The sequence below is a fragment of the Elaeis guineensis genome, chromosome 5 (assembly GCF_000442705.2).
Source record: "Elaeis guineensis isolate ETL-2024a chromosome 5, EG11, whole genome shotgun sequence".
Lineage (NCBI taxonomy): Eukaryota > Viridiplantae > Streptophyta > Magnoliopsida > Arecales > Arecaceae > Elaeis > Elaeis guineensis.
In genome coordinates this window covers 108,399,124-108,418,019 of record NC_025997.2, presented here as the reverse complement: position 1 = coordinate 108,418,019, position 18,896 = coordinate 108,399,124, and the positions used below count along the sequence as shown (strand labels likewise).

Here is an 18,896-nt window from a genome sequence, read left to right as displayed (position 1 = left end):
TCGCCAAAGAGGGAGGAGCAGCCAAAAGTTCGACCTCCAATTGGGATTATCAACTCCATCTCGGGGGGACCCCGGTGGGGAGCAGACCTTCCGCGGTTATAGGGTTCGAAAAATCTATGAATGAAATAACTCTCTCAAGCAATTGAAATTAAGCATGTTAGGAATAGGAGGAGAACCTCGTCCTAACATGAGCAAAGTCGAAGGCTCGATTTCTTAAAGATCGGATGGGGGGAGAGGTCCTCACAACGGCCCTGATGTGCCCCCACAGCCTTGTTAGGAATAGGAGGAGAACCTCGTCCTAACACGAGCAAAGTCGAAGGCCCGATTTCTTAAAGATCGGATGGGGGGAGAGGTCCTCACAATGGCCCTGATGTGCCCCCACAGCCTTGTTAGGAACAGAAGGAGAACCTTGTCCTAACACGAGCAAAGTCGAAGGCCCGATTTCTTAAAGATCGGATGAGGGGAGAGGTCCTCACAACGGCCCTGATGTGCCCCCACAGCCTTGTTAGGAATAGGAGGAGAACCTCATCCTAACAGGAGCAAAGTCGAAGGCCCGATTTTTTAAAGATCGAATGGAGGGAGAGGCTCTTACAACGGCCCTTATGTGCCCCCACAGCCTTGTTAGAAACAGGAGGAGAACCTCGTCCTAACATGAGCAAAGTCGAAGGCCCAATTTCCTAAAGACCGGATGGGGGGAGAGGCCCTCACAATGGCCCTTATGTGCCCCCACAGCCTTGTCAAGAACAGGAGGAGAACCTCGTCCTGACACGAGCTGAAACCGACTATCGGGAACAAGGGAAAGACCTCGTCCCGATGCAAACAAAGACTCTGTTGATCGACAAGGAGGAAAGCTTCCTCAATGACTCCTCCACACTCTCACGACCCCATCAAGAGCAGAGGGAAGACCCTCACTCAAACACAAAAGAAAAGAGGAGATGAAAAGAAAAAGCGACGAACTACACCGGTGATAGGTGAAAAATGAACTACATCAAAGGCACAAGGGACCTCGTCTCGATGAGAGAAAAAACTCTTGTCGAAAATCTCTAGTCCCTAAGGGCAAATCGACACAACGATGATCAGGAACCTTCAAACTACGTCGACAACGAACAAGATGGAAGACAAAAGAAGTTCGATGAACAACGACTCAACGCAAGAACCGATGAGGTATTACAAACTACGTTGACGCCAAACAAGACGGAAGACAAATGGAGTTTGGTAAACAACCATTTAATATCAGAATGGGCAAGGTAATAGACAATTTCATTTTTATTTTGTTGGTGAAGTACACGTTACAAAGCCTTAAAGGCCAAAAAATAAAAAAAAAGAAAGAAGACAAAGAGGCTCTAAGGAAGCCCAGTTTCTTCCGACTTCGAGCTCTCGATTTCGGCCCTTGCTATAGATTGCCTTAAATTTTCGACTTCCTCTTCTAGTTCTATCTTTTTTAGCAGCATATCCTGGAGCATCCGGTGGAACCACCGGTGCTCGTCCTCTGACTCTCGAAGCCTCCTCCTCAAGACCTCGGACTCCGTCTCAGCATCCTTGACTGCCTGCTGCTCGTGGACCAGCTGAACTTTCAACCGCCGTAATTTGGCTTCCTCCTGCCCAAGGGCTACAGATAGTTTCGCCATAGTCCCTCTCAAGGAGCAAAGCTCATCAGAACCTTGTGCAGGGACAGGCTGGACTCTCTCAGACAGCCGCCTTTGAAGGCAGGCAACTTCGTCAGTCACCGTCTGGAGCCTCCTTCGGTAGTCCTCTACTTGTCTGCTCCAGCCGACTCGATGGGCGTCGTAAGTCACCTCGGCATCCTGCAGCTGTTTTTGAAGGTCGGAGAATCTCTTCGACCAGTCTTGGTCGCGGTCAGTCTGGACTGTGAGCCGGGACGAGCTCCCTTCCAACTGATCGATCTTCTCTCGTGCGGCCGCCAGCTCGACTTTAAGGAAGCTGATCTTGGAAGTCTGAGTCCAAGATCGATCGCTGGCACGTTTCTGGAGTTCCTCAAGCTCCATAATGAAGTCGGCTTTCCTTTTGGTGTATTCCATGAAACTTTTCTTATGGAGGTCCCGAAAGCGAGTAGCCTCCGCGGTGGCCTCTGAGTGGCTCTCCTTCAGCTGGTGAAGTTCGTCTTTCAGCTTCTCGAATTTCTTTGTCAACTGACGAACTTTTCTTTGGAGATCTCGTATCATCGACTTCAAAGGAACACCCTCCGACAGGGGAAGAATTTCGGTAGGATACTGTCATCGGAGGACAAGAGCGCCACGACTCAAATTAATGCAAGAAGACAAAGAGAAGGAAAAGAATACAAAAAAAGGGGGGGATCCTCCGTAAAGGCGAATCCGACTTCATTGATCAAATAAATTTCAAGTACAAGAGAATGAGAGAAAAATCACCACAAAGGAAAAAATAAAAAATTAGAAGTTTCGGACCTCTAGGGTAGAAGTAGAGGGGGTCGGTGTCCCCGAAAGATCGTCAGCGGCGGCCACGGCAGTCGACGAGGTCCCGACTGGAAGAGGATCGACAGCGACTTTGGATGGTCCGGCTTCATCATCGGATGTCTCGTTCAGGAAGCCAAGATCCAACTCAGAAAACCTCCCAGCCACCTTCTCTTGATAGAGCTTGAACCCCTTGATGAAGGCGTCCTGGCCGAACTGGACCTTCAGATCCTCCATCTCGGGGGAGGCTTTGAACTCCTCCACTGCTCGAGCCCTTGCCTCCGAGATTAGAGATGGAATCCGCACTTTCAACTCGAAAATCTGCTCCTTCAGCTCGGAGACCTGTGCCCTTAATGCGGAGATCTCAGCCTCAGCCTTCCCTCTCTCCTACTTCAAGGCGGTCCTCAGATCGGATGAGGTTTGTCCCTCCTTTTCCAGCACCTCTTGGAGGCTTAAGACCTTGGTGATCTTCTCCTCAAGACGGGCGGCCCCGGCTAGGCGACTTTCTTCTGCCCGAGCTGCCTCCTTCTTGGCGATCTTCGCCGCCTCGACGTTGGCGACGAGCTGGTGCCCAATCTGCAAGAAAGGTCGGGGAGTTGACATAAGGGCTGAAGAATAAATTAAAGAAGTAGGAAGAAGGAAAAGGATGAGTTAACCTACTTCGAGGAAAGATCCCAGAGAATCCCAAACCTGCAGCTCGGGATCGGCGAGGACGATCCTCTCAACTACCTCAGGTAGAATGCACCCTTCGATCAGCCGCTTTATTAAGTCCCTGTTGTTGAAGGAATTTTCCCCCAGATCTTCCTCGGAGCCGCCGGCCCCCTCGACGGCAGCCCTGCGACTGCGACTCCTCCGGATCAAGGTCTTTTTTCTCTTCCTCCCTTCGGCCCCGGGTGCCCCCTCGGGACGAACCTCCAAAATGAGACCCTCGGTCGGAGGGCTCTGCGAAAGGGCTCGGGGGACTTCAGGTTCGGCGTTGAAAGGGGCTTCGACGACAACGGGCCCCGGAGTAGGCACGGCCGAGCTTGTCCCTTCTGTCCTGGCTTTCTTCACCGATCCCGAAGCTGAAGCATCTTTTCTCTTGTGGGTCTTGAGACCCTGGGCCAACCTCCGAGCCACGCTCGCGTCCATGTCTGCGATAAAAGAAAATCAACATGGCTTCGAGATGGAATAAGAAGAAGGAGAAGCACCAAAAAAAAATGGTACCAGCAGGGTTAAGGGGGCTCAGGCCGACGTTGAACAAAAGTTGTTCCCTCAGAAGGTCGGAGAGAAGGGGGGCTTGATAGGCCTCAAGCTTTTTGGAGGCCTCGAGGTCGTCCCTTTCCAGGGTAGAAGCCGAGCGGACGAAATTTCTCAGGGAGCCCCAAGGGGGTAATCCTGGCTCCAAGGTCGGGCATCGGACATAGAAGAACTTCTCCTTCCAGTTATGGACAGAAGAGGGGGCACCTTTCAACAACCCCTTTCTACCGAACTGGGGGGAGAAGTACCACCAATCTTTTGCCGAGAGATGGCGCTTGAAGGTGTAAAAGTTCCTAAACAAAGAAAGAGTCGGCCGAACTTTGGCTAAACTATAAAGAGAAAGAAACCCTATCAAAAACCTAAAGGAGTTCGGCACGACAGAAACTAGAGAAATATTCAGAAAATAAAAGAGAGCAACGACAAAGGACGGCAGCGGAAGCTGAAGTCCGGCACGGAATGCCTCCTGGTACAGGCAGAAGCGACCGGGAGGAGGGGCGCTAGCCCGATCAGGTGGCTCGGGAAGCTCCAGCTCGTACTCCGGAGGAACCCCATACTGAATCCTTATCAGTGAGAGTTCATCCGGAGTCAAGGAGCCAGAGATAGTGTCTGATGCAAAGGCCAGATAGGGTTCGGTCCTAGCTACGGATTCGTCTACGGTACCAGTACTATGGGGAACTGGGGCTGACGAACACCTAGAACTACTGGAAGAGGAGATATCAGAGGATATTTTGGATCAAATAGAAGCCAAAAAAATCCCAAAAAATCAAGAAAAATAGCAAATAGGTCCCTGAGAAAGCTAAATGAAAAGAATACAAAGAAAAAGGATGGGAAAACATCAGAAAGTTTCGAAACTGACCTAGATTGACCTCAGGAGTGCAGGGAGATGGCAAGGATGATGGAGATCGACCCGGAGGATGCCTAGGACCGGGAAAGATGCTAGAGGAAGCTGGAGCTCTCGAGGAAGAAGAGGAGAACCAAGGGATTCTCTCGAGCAAGGTGGAACCCCTGAAGGAGGAGAACGTGTTTAAATAGACCCCGAGATCTGATGCAATAATGATTGCGGATCTCCTCTGGCCAGCCTGCACTCGTCGCGTGTCCCACTCACCTCGACAGACTGTTGAAAATGGCTGGCAGCTGACAGAGTCATTATTACACCGTACCTAGAGCCATGCCCCGACGAAAATTCCAAAAAGAAGAAACCTTTTTCAAAAAAGCTCCAGTACCAGCGTACCGAACGTCAAAATATCTGGCAACCGCTGAGTACGAAAATCGAAGAGAGCAGCTTCGGCCGTGAGAATTTTTCTGTACTTCCTTCATTCAGAACCCGAACTCGAAAGTAAGAGGATCGATGTTGGGTATAAAGTACCCCCCGGCCGAAGTTTATAAAAGATCGATCCCTTCGGGGCTCTTCCGGCTCCTGACCTTGTATGTGGTGCCTCTCCGAACTCCCTCAGTCATCCGGACTTCTTCGACAATGGACTTCTGCGTTCACCCATCGGGCCACCCCAAAGGCCCTTTGGGCCTCATTGACAGTCGACCTCCTACAGCAGCCAACCATTCCCCGAGTCTCTCCCAGACTTCTTCCGGCCACGGACGACCCTACTCCAAACTTCTTTCGGGCTTCGTCAGCATCCGAGCTTCCCCGACAATGAGATTTCTACAGTAACCGGACTCTACCCAAGTTTCTACGGTAATTGACCGCCTCTCGGATCCTAATCGAGCTCCCGCGAGAGCCGAACTTCCGCTACGAACGGTCTACTCCGAACTCCTACAGCGAGCTGTCTACCCCAGATATCTACTGTAAGCAAATTTCTTTCAAACTTCTGTTGTAGGTAGACTCCAGCCGAGCTACTCCGTAGTGAGTGTGCTCTGGATGAACTTCTATAGCGGGACACTACTCCGAGCTTCCATGACAACTGATCCTCGTCCGAGCTCCTACAATAAACGGTCCCCTTTCGATCTCTCGTGAGAACCGAAGTCCGTCCGAACTTCTCCAGCGGATGGATTCCAGACGAGCTTCTACGACGGACGAGCTTCAGCAACTGGATCCCTGCGATAGTCGATCACCTCCGATGTCTGCCGAGCCTCCCCAGCGCTATCCGAAGTCCATCGCCGGCCGACCTCCTACCAGGCTCCCCATAAAATTGGACTTCCCCGACGGACGATCTTCGGATGAGCCTCCGCATCAGATAAATCCCAGACTGACTTCTCCGGACTTCATCAACAAAGATCTCCATCCGAGCTCCTACAGCAGATGACTCCCGCCTGAAACGTCAGCATCCGAAGCATCCGACAACAGTAGATTTGTCAGCGATCTCGAAACATCCGAGCCTCTCTTAGAACGATGATGTAAAGAGCCATTCTGCTCTATCAGGCATCCCAGCCGAGCTTCAGCCGACGGATCCAAACTCTCTGACAAGTTACGACAAGAGCCGCCATCCTGCTCCACTCTCTGCAATGGATTCCATGCAGCTCCACCACTCTCTGACAAGTTACGACAAGAGCCGCCCTCCTACTCCACTCTCTGCAACGGATTCCATGCAGCTCCACCACTCTCTGGCAAGTTCCGACAACGGACACCACTCCACTCTCCGCAACAAGCTCCACGTGGCCCTGAACGACCCCTGACGTCACTACTCTCCGTAACAAACTTCATGCGGCTCTGAGCGGTCCACTACCAGACGGTTACAGACGTCGCTGTCGGTCGGTTACACTCTCCGTCTATAAATAAGGATCCCTAGATACGTTCTTCTCTAAGCTGGTAACTCTATCTTGAAACTCTGCCAAAATTTTTGCTCGAGCACTCCATTTCTGTTAAAGCAGAGTACTGACTTGAGCGTCAGAGGGTCTTGCCGGAGCACCCCTAACTCTGATTTAGACTTTCTTTGCAGGTCCCGATGGCGGCTGCGGTCATCCCAACTCCAGCTTCTCCGAGCTCGACGGAATTCTGCACCAACAATAAGAAATTCTATGACTATTCTCTCAAACCAGCATTAGTACCATCTGTACTCAAGTATTTTGGCATTATGAAAATCAATCCTTAGGTCAACAGAAATTATAAACCTTAAATTTGATGGTGGGAGTACATACAAATTTCTTTGGTCTAACTTTGGAAAAAAAACTATATGCAAAATTACAATAACAATTATGATAATAACCACACCAACAATAACAATATTATTATTATTATTATATTTATTTATATTTATAATTATAATAGTAATTATGATGATGATGGTAATGATAAAAATAATGGCTAATTAAGGTTGGAAATGGGCCGAGTTGATCTATGACCCTACCCGATCCAACCTAACCTACTTAGACTTGGTTCGACCCACTTTAAAGGACTGATAGGGCCAAGTCGAGTTATAAAATTGGATATATTTTAATTTTAAGATTAGGTCTTGATTTATTGAATTCCAATATGACCTGATACAATTGATTTTTAGGTCAGTCTTAGATCTCTATTTATGATTTGACCCGATCGGTTCGGTATACCATTAGGGCCTGCAAGGGGTGGTCTCTATGATTTTATGGGATCAGTTAGTTGGAAACATGCAAATGCACCTCCCAAAGATTCCAATGCCTTAGCATGATGTTATTGGATCATGTCCGTTTGATCTGATGATAAAGAAAGTTCTGAGATTCTAACTACATGGGAAACTTCTCCACCTGGTCCCTTCAATCGTCTCCTCAGGCACCTAGAGTTCTTGGTTATAGAAGCTGAGAGTTCTTGGTTATAGAAGCTGAATGTGTCTGAGAAAGATTACAGAAGCTGTTTGTAGTTACCATCTACTCAAAAATGGTTTATAGTTAGTGTTATGCTGCTGTTTCAGACCCCTCCTAATTAATATCTTGGTGGCTCTGCTAAATGATTAGCACGATTTTTTGGGGGTTTTCTGTTTTCGCCTTTGTTTTTCTTTCTAAATGTTTTAGTCCTCCCCTCTTCGCCCTCCCACGCTGCTTTTGGGGGCCTTCCATCTTGCCAAACAAAAGCAATAACAGAAAGTTTGAAATTCATTGATGAGAGTACTTATTAGTGGCCAACTTTATGAACCATACTTGCATGAAAAGGACATTATGAACTGCTAAATTCAAGAAAAGTACCCCAGCATTTATCAGTCACCTACCAGACATCTTCAAGGTTGGTTCTGTGCTTAGAACAAAGATTGGTTTGGTTCATAAGAAGTGGAGGGAGCAAAGATAATTTTTGAGAATCGAAGAGGAGCCTTCTTATTTAATTAAAATCTATATAATAATAATAAAATAATATATAAATATTAAAAATAATATTTCATGTTGATATATAAAATTATAAGACAATCTCTGACAATGCCATATATTAATTTTTTAATTTTTTTATATTTTTTAAATAAAAATAAATATATAAATAATATGATAAAAAATAAAAAATATTTTAAATATATCTATCTATATAATAATAGTAAAATGATACATGAGTATTAGGGGTGTCATTCCATATTGACATGTAAGATTATAAGATAATCTCCCACAACATCATGTATTAATTTTTTTTTTATATTTTTTAAATAAGAAATAAAAGCACAAATAGTATGATAAAAAATAAAAAATATTTTTAATCTATTTATATAATAATAATAGTGATATACGGGTATTAGAGATAACATTCCGTATTGACACGTAAGATTATAGAATGATCTCCCATAATACCACCTGTCAAATTTTATTTTTTTATTTTTATATTTTTTAAATAAAAAATATAAATATAAATAGTATGATTAAAAAATAAAAATATTTTAAATTATTATCTATATATTTATCTATATAATAATAGTAAGCGATATACAGGCATTTACTAAATACAGCAATCTTCACTTATTTGAGAGGTCATTCTTGGAAAGAAGAACTCTCAGAGATTCTTTTGATCCTATCATAGGATTAATTAGTGAGAGTAATTTTTAAAGTAAAATATTATCATTATTATCAATTAAATCTCCGTAATGTGGGGTTAAGTGCTAGTTTTAAAAGGAGAGAAAATGAATTTTTTTTTTAATGGAAAGATATTTCTCATATTTTATAAGAAGTAGAAACCTATGAAGGAGGTAGATTTTGAGACTTCCTACGGAATAGTAACTGATAATCCTTTTTTCTTTTCAAAAATATATTTTTTAAAATTTATAATTAAAATTTTAATATTTATAATATTAATATTAAATATTTATAATAATATAATATTTTTATTAATATTAATATAGTATTTATATTAATGTATTAATATTTATATTATTATATTATCATATTGAATATTATATTTATATCTAGATTAATAAACTTATTATATTAAAATATTAATATAATATTAATACATGTATATTAGTATTATATTATATAGTAAATTATTATGATCTAATGTTATATTAAAATATATTGATATTATATTTACATTAATATAAATATAATATTACTATTTATAAAAAATTTGAAAGTAAAAATGTATGGTTTTATATCTATTAAAGGCATAATAGATATTTTATATTTTTTTTAAAAAAATAGATATTCAACAAAATATAAGTCAATCTGAAGTAAGTTACTTTCTCATGATCAACCAAATATGCGAAAATCATATTCCCATAAAGTAACTTTTTGAAAATTTATTTTCTAGGAAGAAAAGTTTTTCTCGTGAATCAAACGAATCCTAAGCGATAGATGGATCTATGACCTACTTTCATCTATATAAGTTTACACAAGCTTAACCTCAAATTGACAATCTTGTGAAAAAGTAATTTAGTATAATTTCATAAATGAAATACACACAAATACAAGTTGTGTAAATACAAAAATGCCTTTTGTTAGTGGTCATAGAACGCATTATAGATTTAGTGCTATTTAAATAAATTATAATTCTTTGCTGCTATTTTTCTTGAATAGATTGTAAAGGTATAGGCCTATAGCTCCAAAACTATGCATTATATTTGTAAAAAATCAATTTGCCAAATAGAATTGTTGTTTGGTTGTTAGCGCTGGTTAGACTCTTTTAAAAAAAACTAATTACAATAATTATAGTGGACAATAATTTTTTAGACCACAAAAGTTTGTTCAAACATGAATTCTATTGAATGGTTCAATTCGGATTCAATTTAAATTTAAATTTTTTTGAATTGAATCAGATTATACATAGATCCAATCTAATCTGAATAACATATTGAATTAAAAATTTTGACAATAGATCCGAACCGGCACAATTTAATCTACTATCAAGTTCGATCTGAATCTAACATTAGAATTTGATAAAAAAAAATTGGTCAGATCGGAATTACTTATGATCGGGTCGGACCCACCTATTTGCATCCCTATGGCTAATCCAACTGGACACGAAAGAAATAAATAAACAAAACCATAATTCGCCACCTCTCCTGTCCCTCTTGCGATGCGGAGGACGCTGAAGCGAAATCCTTCTTCTCTTCTACTCACCCGCTTCTCCTCCTCCCTCCTCCGAACCCAAAAACCATCAACCCACCCCCCTTCCCATGGCGGCGGCGGCGGAACACCAATCCCTTCTCCTCTTCCTGCCTCCGTTCGCCGCCTGTCCGGCGCCCCCTCCCCACTCCCCCCTCCGGAGTGGATCGACCCTTACCTCGACGTATCCGACCTTACTCACCGCCGCCCTGACGACCCGCTTCCCCCCTCTCCCTGGCTTGCCCGCGTCGTCTCCTTCATCCTCAACCCCCCACCCCCCTCCCTCGAGTCCTCCCTCGATGCCTTCTGCCGCCGCTACCTCCTTCGCTTCCCCCCACCTTCGTCTCCGCCGCCCTCCGCCACCCTGATCTCCACCGCTGCCCCGACTCGGCCCTCTGCTTCTTCCGCTGGGCCTCCCGTCAGAAGAACTATCCCGGCCACAATCTCAACTCCTACGTCTCCCTCATCGACGCACTCTCCTCCTTGACCCCCGCCGAATCCCACCAAATACGGGAGCTGGTGGCCGAGATCCGGGACCGGCCAGAGCTTCGCCTCACCCCACCCGCTGCCGCCTCCCTTATTCGCACCCTCGGATCGCTCGGCATGGTGGAGGAGCTGCTCTGGGTCTGGCGCCGCATGAGGGAGTGCGGCGTCGAGCCATCCCTGCTGAGCTACAACTGTTTGATGGATGGCCTTGTGAACGCCGCCTTCGTGGATTCCGTCGAGAAGGTCTTCGAGGCCATGGAGACCCAAGGAAATGTTCGTCCAGATGCTGTCTCCTATAACACTCTGATCAAAGGGTATTGCAAGATGGGAAAGACACAGAAGGCTGTCGAAAAGTTCGAAGAAATGCAACAAAGGAAAGATCTTGCGCCGGATAAGATCACGTATCTCACTCTGATCCAGTGTCACTACTCCGAGTGTCGGTTCTATGAATGCTTGGCCCTTTACCACGAGATGGAAGAGAGAGGATTGGAGATCCCTCCACATGCGTACAGCTTGGTGATCGGTGGACTTTGCAAGGATGGGAAGCCATTTGAGGGGTTGATTGTCTTGGAAAACATGGTTCGAAGAGGCTGCAGGGGCAATGTGGCTGTCTATACTGCGCTGATCGATTCATTTGCCAAGAATGGTAATGAGGACCAGGCAATGGTGCTTTTTGATAGGATGAAGAACGAGGGGTTTACACCGGATGAAGTAACTTATGGAGTGGTTGTCAATTGCCTGTGCAAGGCTGGGAAGCTGGAGAAGGCGATGGAGTGGTTTAACTTTTGTAGAGAGAGTGCTGTGCCGGTAAATGCGATATTCTATTCTAGTCTTATTGATGGATTTGGGAAAGCTGGGAGAGTTGATGAAGCCAAGAAGCTCTTCAGTGAGATGGTGGAGAAGGGGCTTGCTCCAGACTCATACTGCTACAATGCCCTTATAGATGCATTTGGTAAAGCTGGGAGGATTGATGAAGCTTGTGCATTATTTAACAAAATGGAGAAAGAGGGTTGTGATCAAACAATTTACACATACACCATAGTCATTGATGCATTGTTTAGAAAGCATAAAAATGAGGAGGCGATAAAGCTGTGGAACACAATGATTGATAAGGGTATCACTCCAACTGCTGCAGCTTTTAGGGCCTTTTCGACAGGACTCTGTCTCTCAGGGAAGTTTGCATTGGCTTGTAAAGTACTAGATGAATTAGCCCCAATGGGAGTAATTCCAGAGACGGCACATGAGGATATGATTCATGTGTTGTGTAAGGCTGGTCGATTCAGGCATGCTTGCAAGCTGGCTGATGGAATTGTGGATAGAGGACGTGAGATTCCAGGAAGAGTTAGAACAATTATGATCAACGCTCTGAGGAAGGCAGGGAATGCTGATTTGGCTCTCAAGCTGGTGCACAGTAAAATTGGCATAGGCTATGACAGATTTGGAAGCATCAAAAGGCGAGTAAAGTTCCAAACCTTGTTGGATCCATAGGATTGAGTATTCCTGATAGACACTAGCTGCTTGCAAGATAAAGGCCTTTAATTAAGTTATTCTGTTGGTTCTCTTTCCAATTTGAAGCATTTGCTGGATGGGATATGCCTGTGGATGGTTGCAATGCAGTTACTGGTTCATTCTCTTCTGCAGAAGTTCTTGAACTAATTTTCCATGGGCCTCGATGAGATGTTCTTTGAGTGTCATATCATCTTTCTCATCTGGCAATATGACTAGATTAGTGAGCACTTTCTTTTTATTAGTATCTGTACCCGGGAGGCCTGCATCATACCAAGAACTGGAAATCCATGAAAAGACCAAAAGAAAACTAGAAAGCCAGTAAGAGGGAGTCCACAGGACATGAATTAAGTCCTAGCAAGCACTGTTTCCACCTCGAAAGCAACCCTGTTATGTACTTGAAAACTAGCCAGTCCATTGGTGGCCCCAAAAACTGGAAAAACACGAATAGAACAAGGTATTGACAGATCCATTTTAGCGCAAAAATGAGCTGCTACAGAAGGTCTCAAGGGGATTGAGGTTCACTGAGCGATCAGGGATCATAAGTTGATGGAGATGTAGCAGGCATGTGGCAACATTTTGCTCATGGATAATAAAGTTGATGAAGATGTTAGCAGGCATGTGGCAACATTTTGTTGGGGCAGCATCTTGGTATGTATATCATTCATGCCTTCATTTTTTCACCTAAGTAGGTTGTCAGGTGTTATATCTTTATGTCCATATGCACACTATAGCTTGAGTGTTAATGTTTATAATGTCTGAGGCTTTCTATTAATTTATGATTAACACCATCAGAAGGGTAAAATCAGGATTGTCTGCAGGAAATCCATGATATCAATTTCTTATTCCTACCAATGACCAAATATGTTTACATGAACATTTCTAATAATTAATTACAAGCTTGCAGCTGAACAAAGTTAGCCTGCAAATGCTTTAATTCTAAATCCTGTTAGAATCTGAGATCTGTCAATCAGGAAGTCATTTGTTTCAATGCTTTTGTTTCACTATGATTGTCCTAATCTATGCAGGCTAGTTCTCGATGTACCTTAGGGCTCATGTCAAGTTCTCTTGCGTTTATATTTGTTCATGTTCAACCCTTTTCTACTTTACTGTTTTCTACCTCTCTGACCATATCAGTGTCAAGTATCAATTATAGTTTTGTTAAATGACAGAAGGAGAGCTTCTGAACTTGCTGAGGATACTGTAATGCCCCCAAAACCAACATGACAAGGAGGCTGCTGATCCATGCATCACAACTTTCCATTGCAATGCTTGAATACCTGCCATTTGAACCTGCAGAAGTTTTATATGTTGGCAAGCACGTAAATTTCTGTAGTATGATAGTATCAGAATAATACATTAGAGGATTGAAGCATCATGTGAATAGCTTTGTATCTATTATTTTTAGTTGCTTATTTGAATTTAACTTCTAAATAACTTAATGGTGCAGGCTTTTAGTAAATTAGCCTTTTCATGGCATGTAGTGACGTCAATATGATTCTTTCTTTTCCCTCTTAATTTGTGGAAATCTTAGTTTACCTTCTGGATGCCAAGTACACGGATTGCATGGTCTTGTGTAGTGCAATATATATTTGTTACCAATTAATTTGCTTGTGCAAAAAGACTCGCTCAAGTTGGAAAGGAAATACAGCACATAGGGAACGAGCCACGCAAACACCAGAGACTCTTAACAGCCTTTTGGTGACACCTGCATCCTACGAACTCTACTGTCATAGGAGACCGCATGAATGCGACAAACCAGAGAATAAGGGGCCTCAAGAGGAGGATACAAATGTTGCGAAATGAACAGTAAGGGCTCGCTGTGCAGGCTGTCAGCTGTAGTCACCGGGGCACCAGATCATCCTCTATGTGCTGTGTTTCCTCTACAACTTGGAGTTCATCAACCGCGCTAATAAAAAAAAAAACTTTGATTTTCTTTTAAAACTTGGAGGCTTATTGACTCTATTTATAGATTGTCAAGTAAACCCACTATGTGGCACGAATTTGATGGCAGGCATGATCCTTGTTTTCGCCAGTTGAGTACTATCATGCCTGTTTGATGAAAAAACTATCACAATCACAGGTTGATCGCTGGTTGATTGTTTTAGTTCTGTTCTGTGTGAGTGTTAACTAACAGGTGCAGGAGTATAGCTCCTCCTTATTATCATTATATAGTACAAATATTTTATTTACTTGACAATGGGTTATTCACGCTCTAGCAAGTCCTCTGCAATCAGCTGCATCAATTAAGAGTAGCAAATTAGGAAGCAACAGGACGACTCCTGTTACTGATACATGAAAATGTGCCTATCACATTTAAATATGTAGAAATCAAGGCCAAGAACACATTTCACTTGATGCGAAGGAAGTAAACAACTCTTTATATAAGCCTAGATGGTATGAAGCCAGTAAATCTTTCTTTTGTGACTGAGATGCTAGCTTTTATTTTTAGTTTGCCAGAACAAGTTCTTTCGATACATGATAAGAAACAAAAACCTTTAATTCTGGTAATGCAACCATTGCAGAGTTGTGGTTTAATATTGGATTCGCTAGAATGGAGCAAGCACACTTTTTTTTTTTTTGGGTAACGAGTAAGTGCATGTTTTGAACCTAAATATAGTAGTAGCTCAACATGCATACATACCCGCATTCATGAATGCATGCATGCATGTGTTCATATTTGCATGTATGTGTTTATAGATGAGTGTTCATACATGCATGTATGTGTTTATGTATGTATGTACATACATACTTATGGGGGTGCTGCATGGGGGTGGAGGAAGGAAAGAGGAGGAGAAGATGAGGGAAGAGAAGGGAAGAGGCTGCTACAAGAGAGTGCAAGACAAGAGAGAGAGGGCGGCATTAGGGAAGAAGATACGGCAAGGGGTGGCGGAGAGAGGGAGGGAGAGGGAGAATGGGTGGGGTAGCCAGATGTGACCTGTGATTTTTTTTTTTTCTTTTCTTCTTTTCCCCCTCTATCGCTTCAGTTCAAGCTGATGGAAGAGAACTTTTTGGGCCTTAAAATGCTCTTCAGAAATGGCCCTTTTGAGCCTTTGTGATGGAGCTGATCTGATGGCTAAGACAAGAATCTCAAAATGCTCTACAGAGAAAGGAAAAAGATGTGCATGTTCAGCTAGGCAAAAGATATGTAATTGCTTTATTATAAGAGAAAAAATACCAGTACAGGGCACGAAATATAGGTTTTCTACAGACTAAAGTGATGAGCATAAGCAAATTATAAGATGGAAGGTACCAAGTTGACAACCACTTGGATGATGGAAGAATGAAGATTAGGAGAGAAAAAGAGTCAGAGAAAATAGAAGAACCTATTTCAAATGCCAAGATTTCCTTGGAACATAATCACATTCTGAATTTCCATGTAATCCATGTTCCTAAGTTTGAATCTTGGAGGGCTACATTTGCTACTCTTAAATTAGAGCATCCATCATCAAAGTTGAGGGCATAATCCAACGGATCTTATTGAAACTTGACCACCCTTTGTTTGCTTCCTTTTCTTATGGCTCTCTTAATCCTTGCTCCAATCCTCCAGAGAAGGCTTCTGTGATGCTTCTTATTGTGGTTATTTACACATGCCACACTCTCTGCCCGGCTCATCTCTGCAGCTTTGGTTTCTTTTATGTATGTTTGCTTAGAAATTGGGCAAAAAACTTGAATTATGTGACAGAAAACCTCCTGTTACACCTGAGACAGAGGACAGGAGAAGAAGCGCTTCACCATCTTGCAGCCTTTGGATGTCAATGAACCACCGTTTCTGAATCTTGATGTTATCCCAGGGTTGTGAACGGTTACTGCTGACTGGAGTTGCCATTTTGTTCCAGTTGGATGCTTTTTTCTGCTTCTCTACTTATCTACTAGTTGAAAAGAGTCCAAAAAAGCTTGCAGGTTTTCAGGCTTGACAGTTGAAAAGAATAGCAACATTCAAATTAAGAGCCAAAATTGTTATTAGCTACTATAACTGAAATGACTGCTGTTATTTATACAGTCAACAGTTGAATGGCTCTCTTTAGAATATGGCCCATTGCATTGGACTAATAACTATTATAATGAGAAATAAATTATGGTAACGGAAAAATGGAGGCATGATTTGCTGAATTCATTATTTATAGAAACATGCTTTTTTTTAAACTGTTATAGAATTAAAAAATAATAATCTTTTTTGCATATAAGTTACACATAACGACTCCTATTTACATGCTTGCAAAGATGAACCTGACAACATCAAGAGCTAAACGAAGTGAGGCATGAGAAGAAATGACGAAGGGCTATGATTATGACTGGTGAGACCATCTTTTTTTTTCTTTTTGGTACTGGTGAGACCATCTTTTATGACAGATAAGATGAGGAAAATTTGTCAATAATTTCTGTTAAAATCCCATTATCGGCGATGAAATGTTGATGAATCGCCTGGGGAAAATTTCTAGAAGAAAGGTATTAATTTGCAAATGTGGAGTTTATCTGCAAATAATATATAAGAAAGATATTTTAGACAAACTTTATTTGATGCACCGTGGAAAAACCGTATCATGGTCAATAAATATCTAACGGTAAAAGACTTATTTCCTTTTCTCTTTGGATATCATGGAGGTAAAAGCCATCTCACTTGGGGGTGAAAGCGGTATGCATAACATTATTGATCTATTTTTATATTTAAATCAATTCGGATATCGATAAAAATTTGAGAACCCAACTAATATCTCTATCCGTGTTTACATTCATAAAAAAAAAAAAGATTTAGATAGACAACTATCTCATCTGTATTCGAATATCCAAATCTATTTAGAACTCTATATAATTTTTAAATAATATTTATTAATTTTTTTAAAAAATATATAATTATGTAAATATACTATTAACTTTATTTATCTATTTAGTAATATTTTTGATTCTGTAGTCATAAAGTTTAATTATCCAACTTATATCCGTAATTATATCCATATTTTCAGTATCCGAATGATATCCATGTCTATTTAAAGAAATATAGATGTAAATTTTTGTATTCGAATAATATTCATATCTAAATTTGTATTGATCAAATAAAATAAATATGGATATAGATATGCTGGTCGATTTCAGCTCTAATCTCAATATGACCCTATTGAGAATTTTACGGTGGCTTAGATGATCATTTATACCAAAGCCCTGGGCGTGAACCACTGATCGCTTACTTGAACGCCAGAGGTTGCATCACTGAGATAATGCTCTGGTATATGGATAAAATCATCCTTGACATGAAGATCTAAGAAGTGAACCAATGGCTTTCTTAATCAGAATAACGATCGGTCACAATTACTACGCCAGCGAATGTTCGCAATGGACTCACTGAGATGTTATTCTCTTGTTGAACGAGCAAACTCAATAATGGCAGTTATTTTAAAAATTGATTTGAGAATTATCTAGGTCAAATAATCAGATAAACTGTTGTTCGAAAAAAGAACCTCTTTCAAATGGATGGGAGGTACAATTGCTGAGCTATAACCCAATTTGCCAAATAGCAGCTGCTACAATCTTGCTGTTCTGCAGAATGCCATGATAATTGCAGGATGGAACATCAGGAGATCAGCTACACCCAGTAAAAAGAAAGCAATGAGAGATATCGTTTGTCCTTCTTCCTGTGATATCTTACTACTACTGCAGGAAACTAAGGTGGCTGCACCGACTCAAGCTGATCTAAGAGCTCCGGGTGATAGTAGATTGTACGTCCAGCTGCATGTCTTGATGCAGACGACTCATCAGGGGGATGTTAATTGGCTGGAATTCATAACTATTTACCGTCGATTATATGCTTAAAATGACCTTCTTTCTACCGGTAGAGTTCTTCTGCATCAACCTTCAAGAGAACATTTTGGTTTCAGCAGTTTATGGACCCAATGACAGGAGATTGAGACATGCCTTCTTTCGTGAGTTGATAGAAGTTAGAGGGTATCTTCGGGGACTTTGGATTATTGGGGGCAACTTTAACATCACCAAAAGTACAGCCGAAAGAAGAGGTAATCCTCAAGGCATCGGAGATAATTTGATGTTCTTGGATTTCATTTCTGCTAATGAACTTGTGGATTTAGATCTTAAAGGCAGAGATTTTACCTAGTCAAACAGAGGAGAACTTCCTTCCCTAGCTCGGTTGGTTAGATTTCTCTTGCCATTGGAATCAGAAGATATGTAGCCCATTTGCAACTTTATTATTAAGAATAATTAAGATAATTAAGATGATAATTATTAATAATTAAAACTCTTTTGAGATAACGATAGATTTAAGTTAAAATAAAGACTCCACTTCTATTATACTTTTTTGATGGAACGAAAAAGTTACATTAAAAAAAATCTAAAAGAGTCCCTGGTCTAACCTATATAATAGCTTATGACTCTCTGTCAAATATAACAGTATCCTTTTCTTTTCCCCTTAATTTAATTTTTATTTATTTAATAAGATCTTTTAAAAATAAATTAAAAAAAAAAAAATAACATAAATTTTTTACCAAATTAGGGAATAGATCCAGATTGTAATGACTCCAACCACAAGCAACCAACTAGAGTGGCCAATCAGATCTATATCCATATAAATTTTATATGGACCGAACAAAATAGTATAGAGAATGCTCTGATGCCACTAAATATAAAGACTTTAATAAGAGATATGGAAATTAACGTATCTCCAGCCATTTGTTGTTCAAGCCCAATCAAAACAATAATAAAAAAATTATGAAATACTGAAAGATAAATTTTATATTATTCATATTGCTTCTATCCATCGTCCCCTTCCCTTGGATGAGGATGGTCAGA

The 18,896-nt window shown here is 41.6% G+C and overlaps 1 protein-coding gene across 1 annotated transcript; it reads left to right on the top strand.

The window, feature by feature from the left end:
• The first annotated feature begins 10,063 nt into the window (after positions 1 to 10,063).
• Positions 10,064 to 13,616, top strand: LOC105045441 (pentatricopeptide repeat-containing protein At1g03560, mitochondrial). Its single transcript, XM_010923720.4, is given in 3 exon segments — positions 10,064 to 10,429; positions 10,432 to 12,749; positions 13,271 to 13,616. Coding segments are annotated over 2 exon segments (2,001 nt in total). The 5' UTR covers positions 10,064 to 10,077; the 3' UTR covers positions 12,081 to 12,749; positions 13,271 to 13,616.
• Positions 13,617 to 18,896: the final 5,280 nt, after the last annotated feature.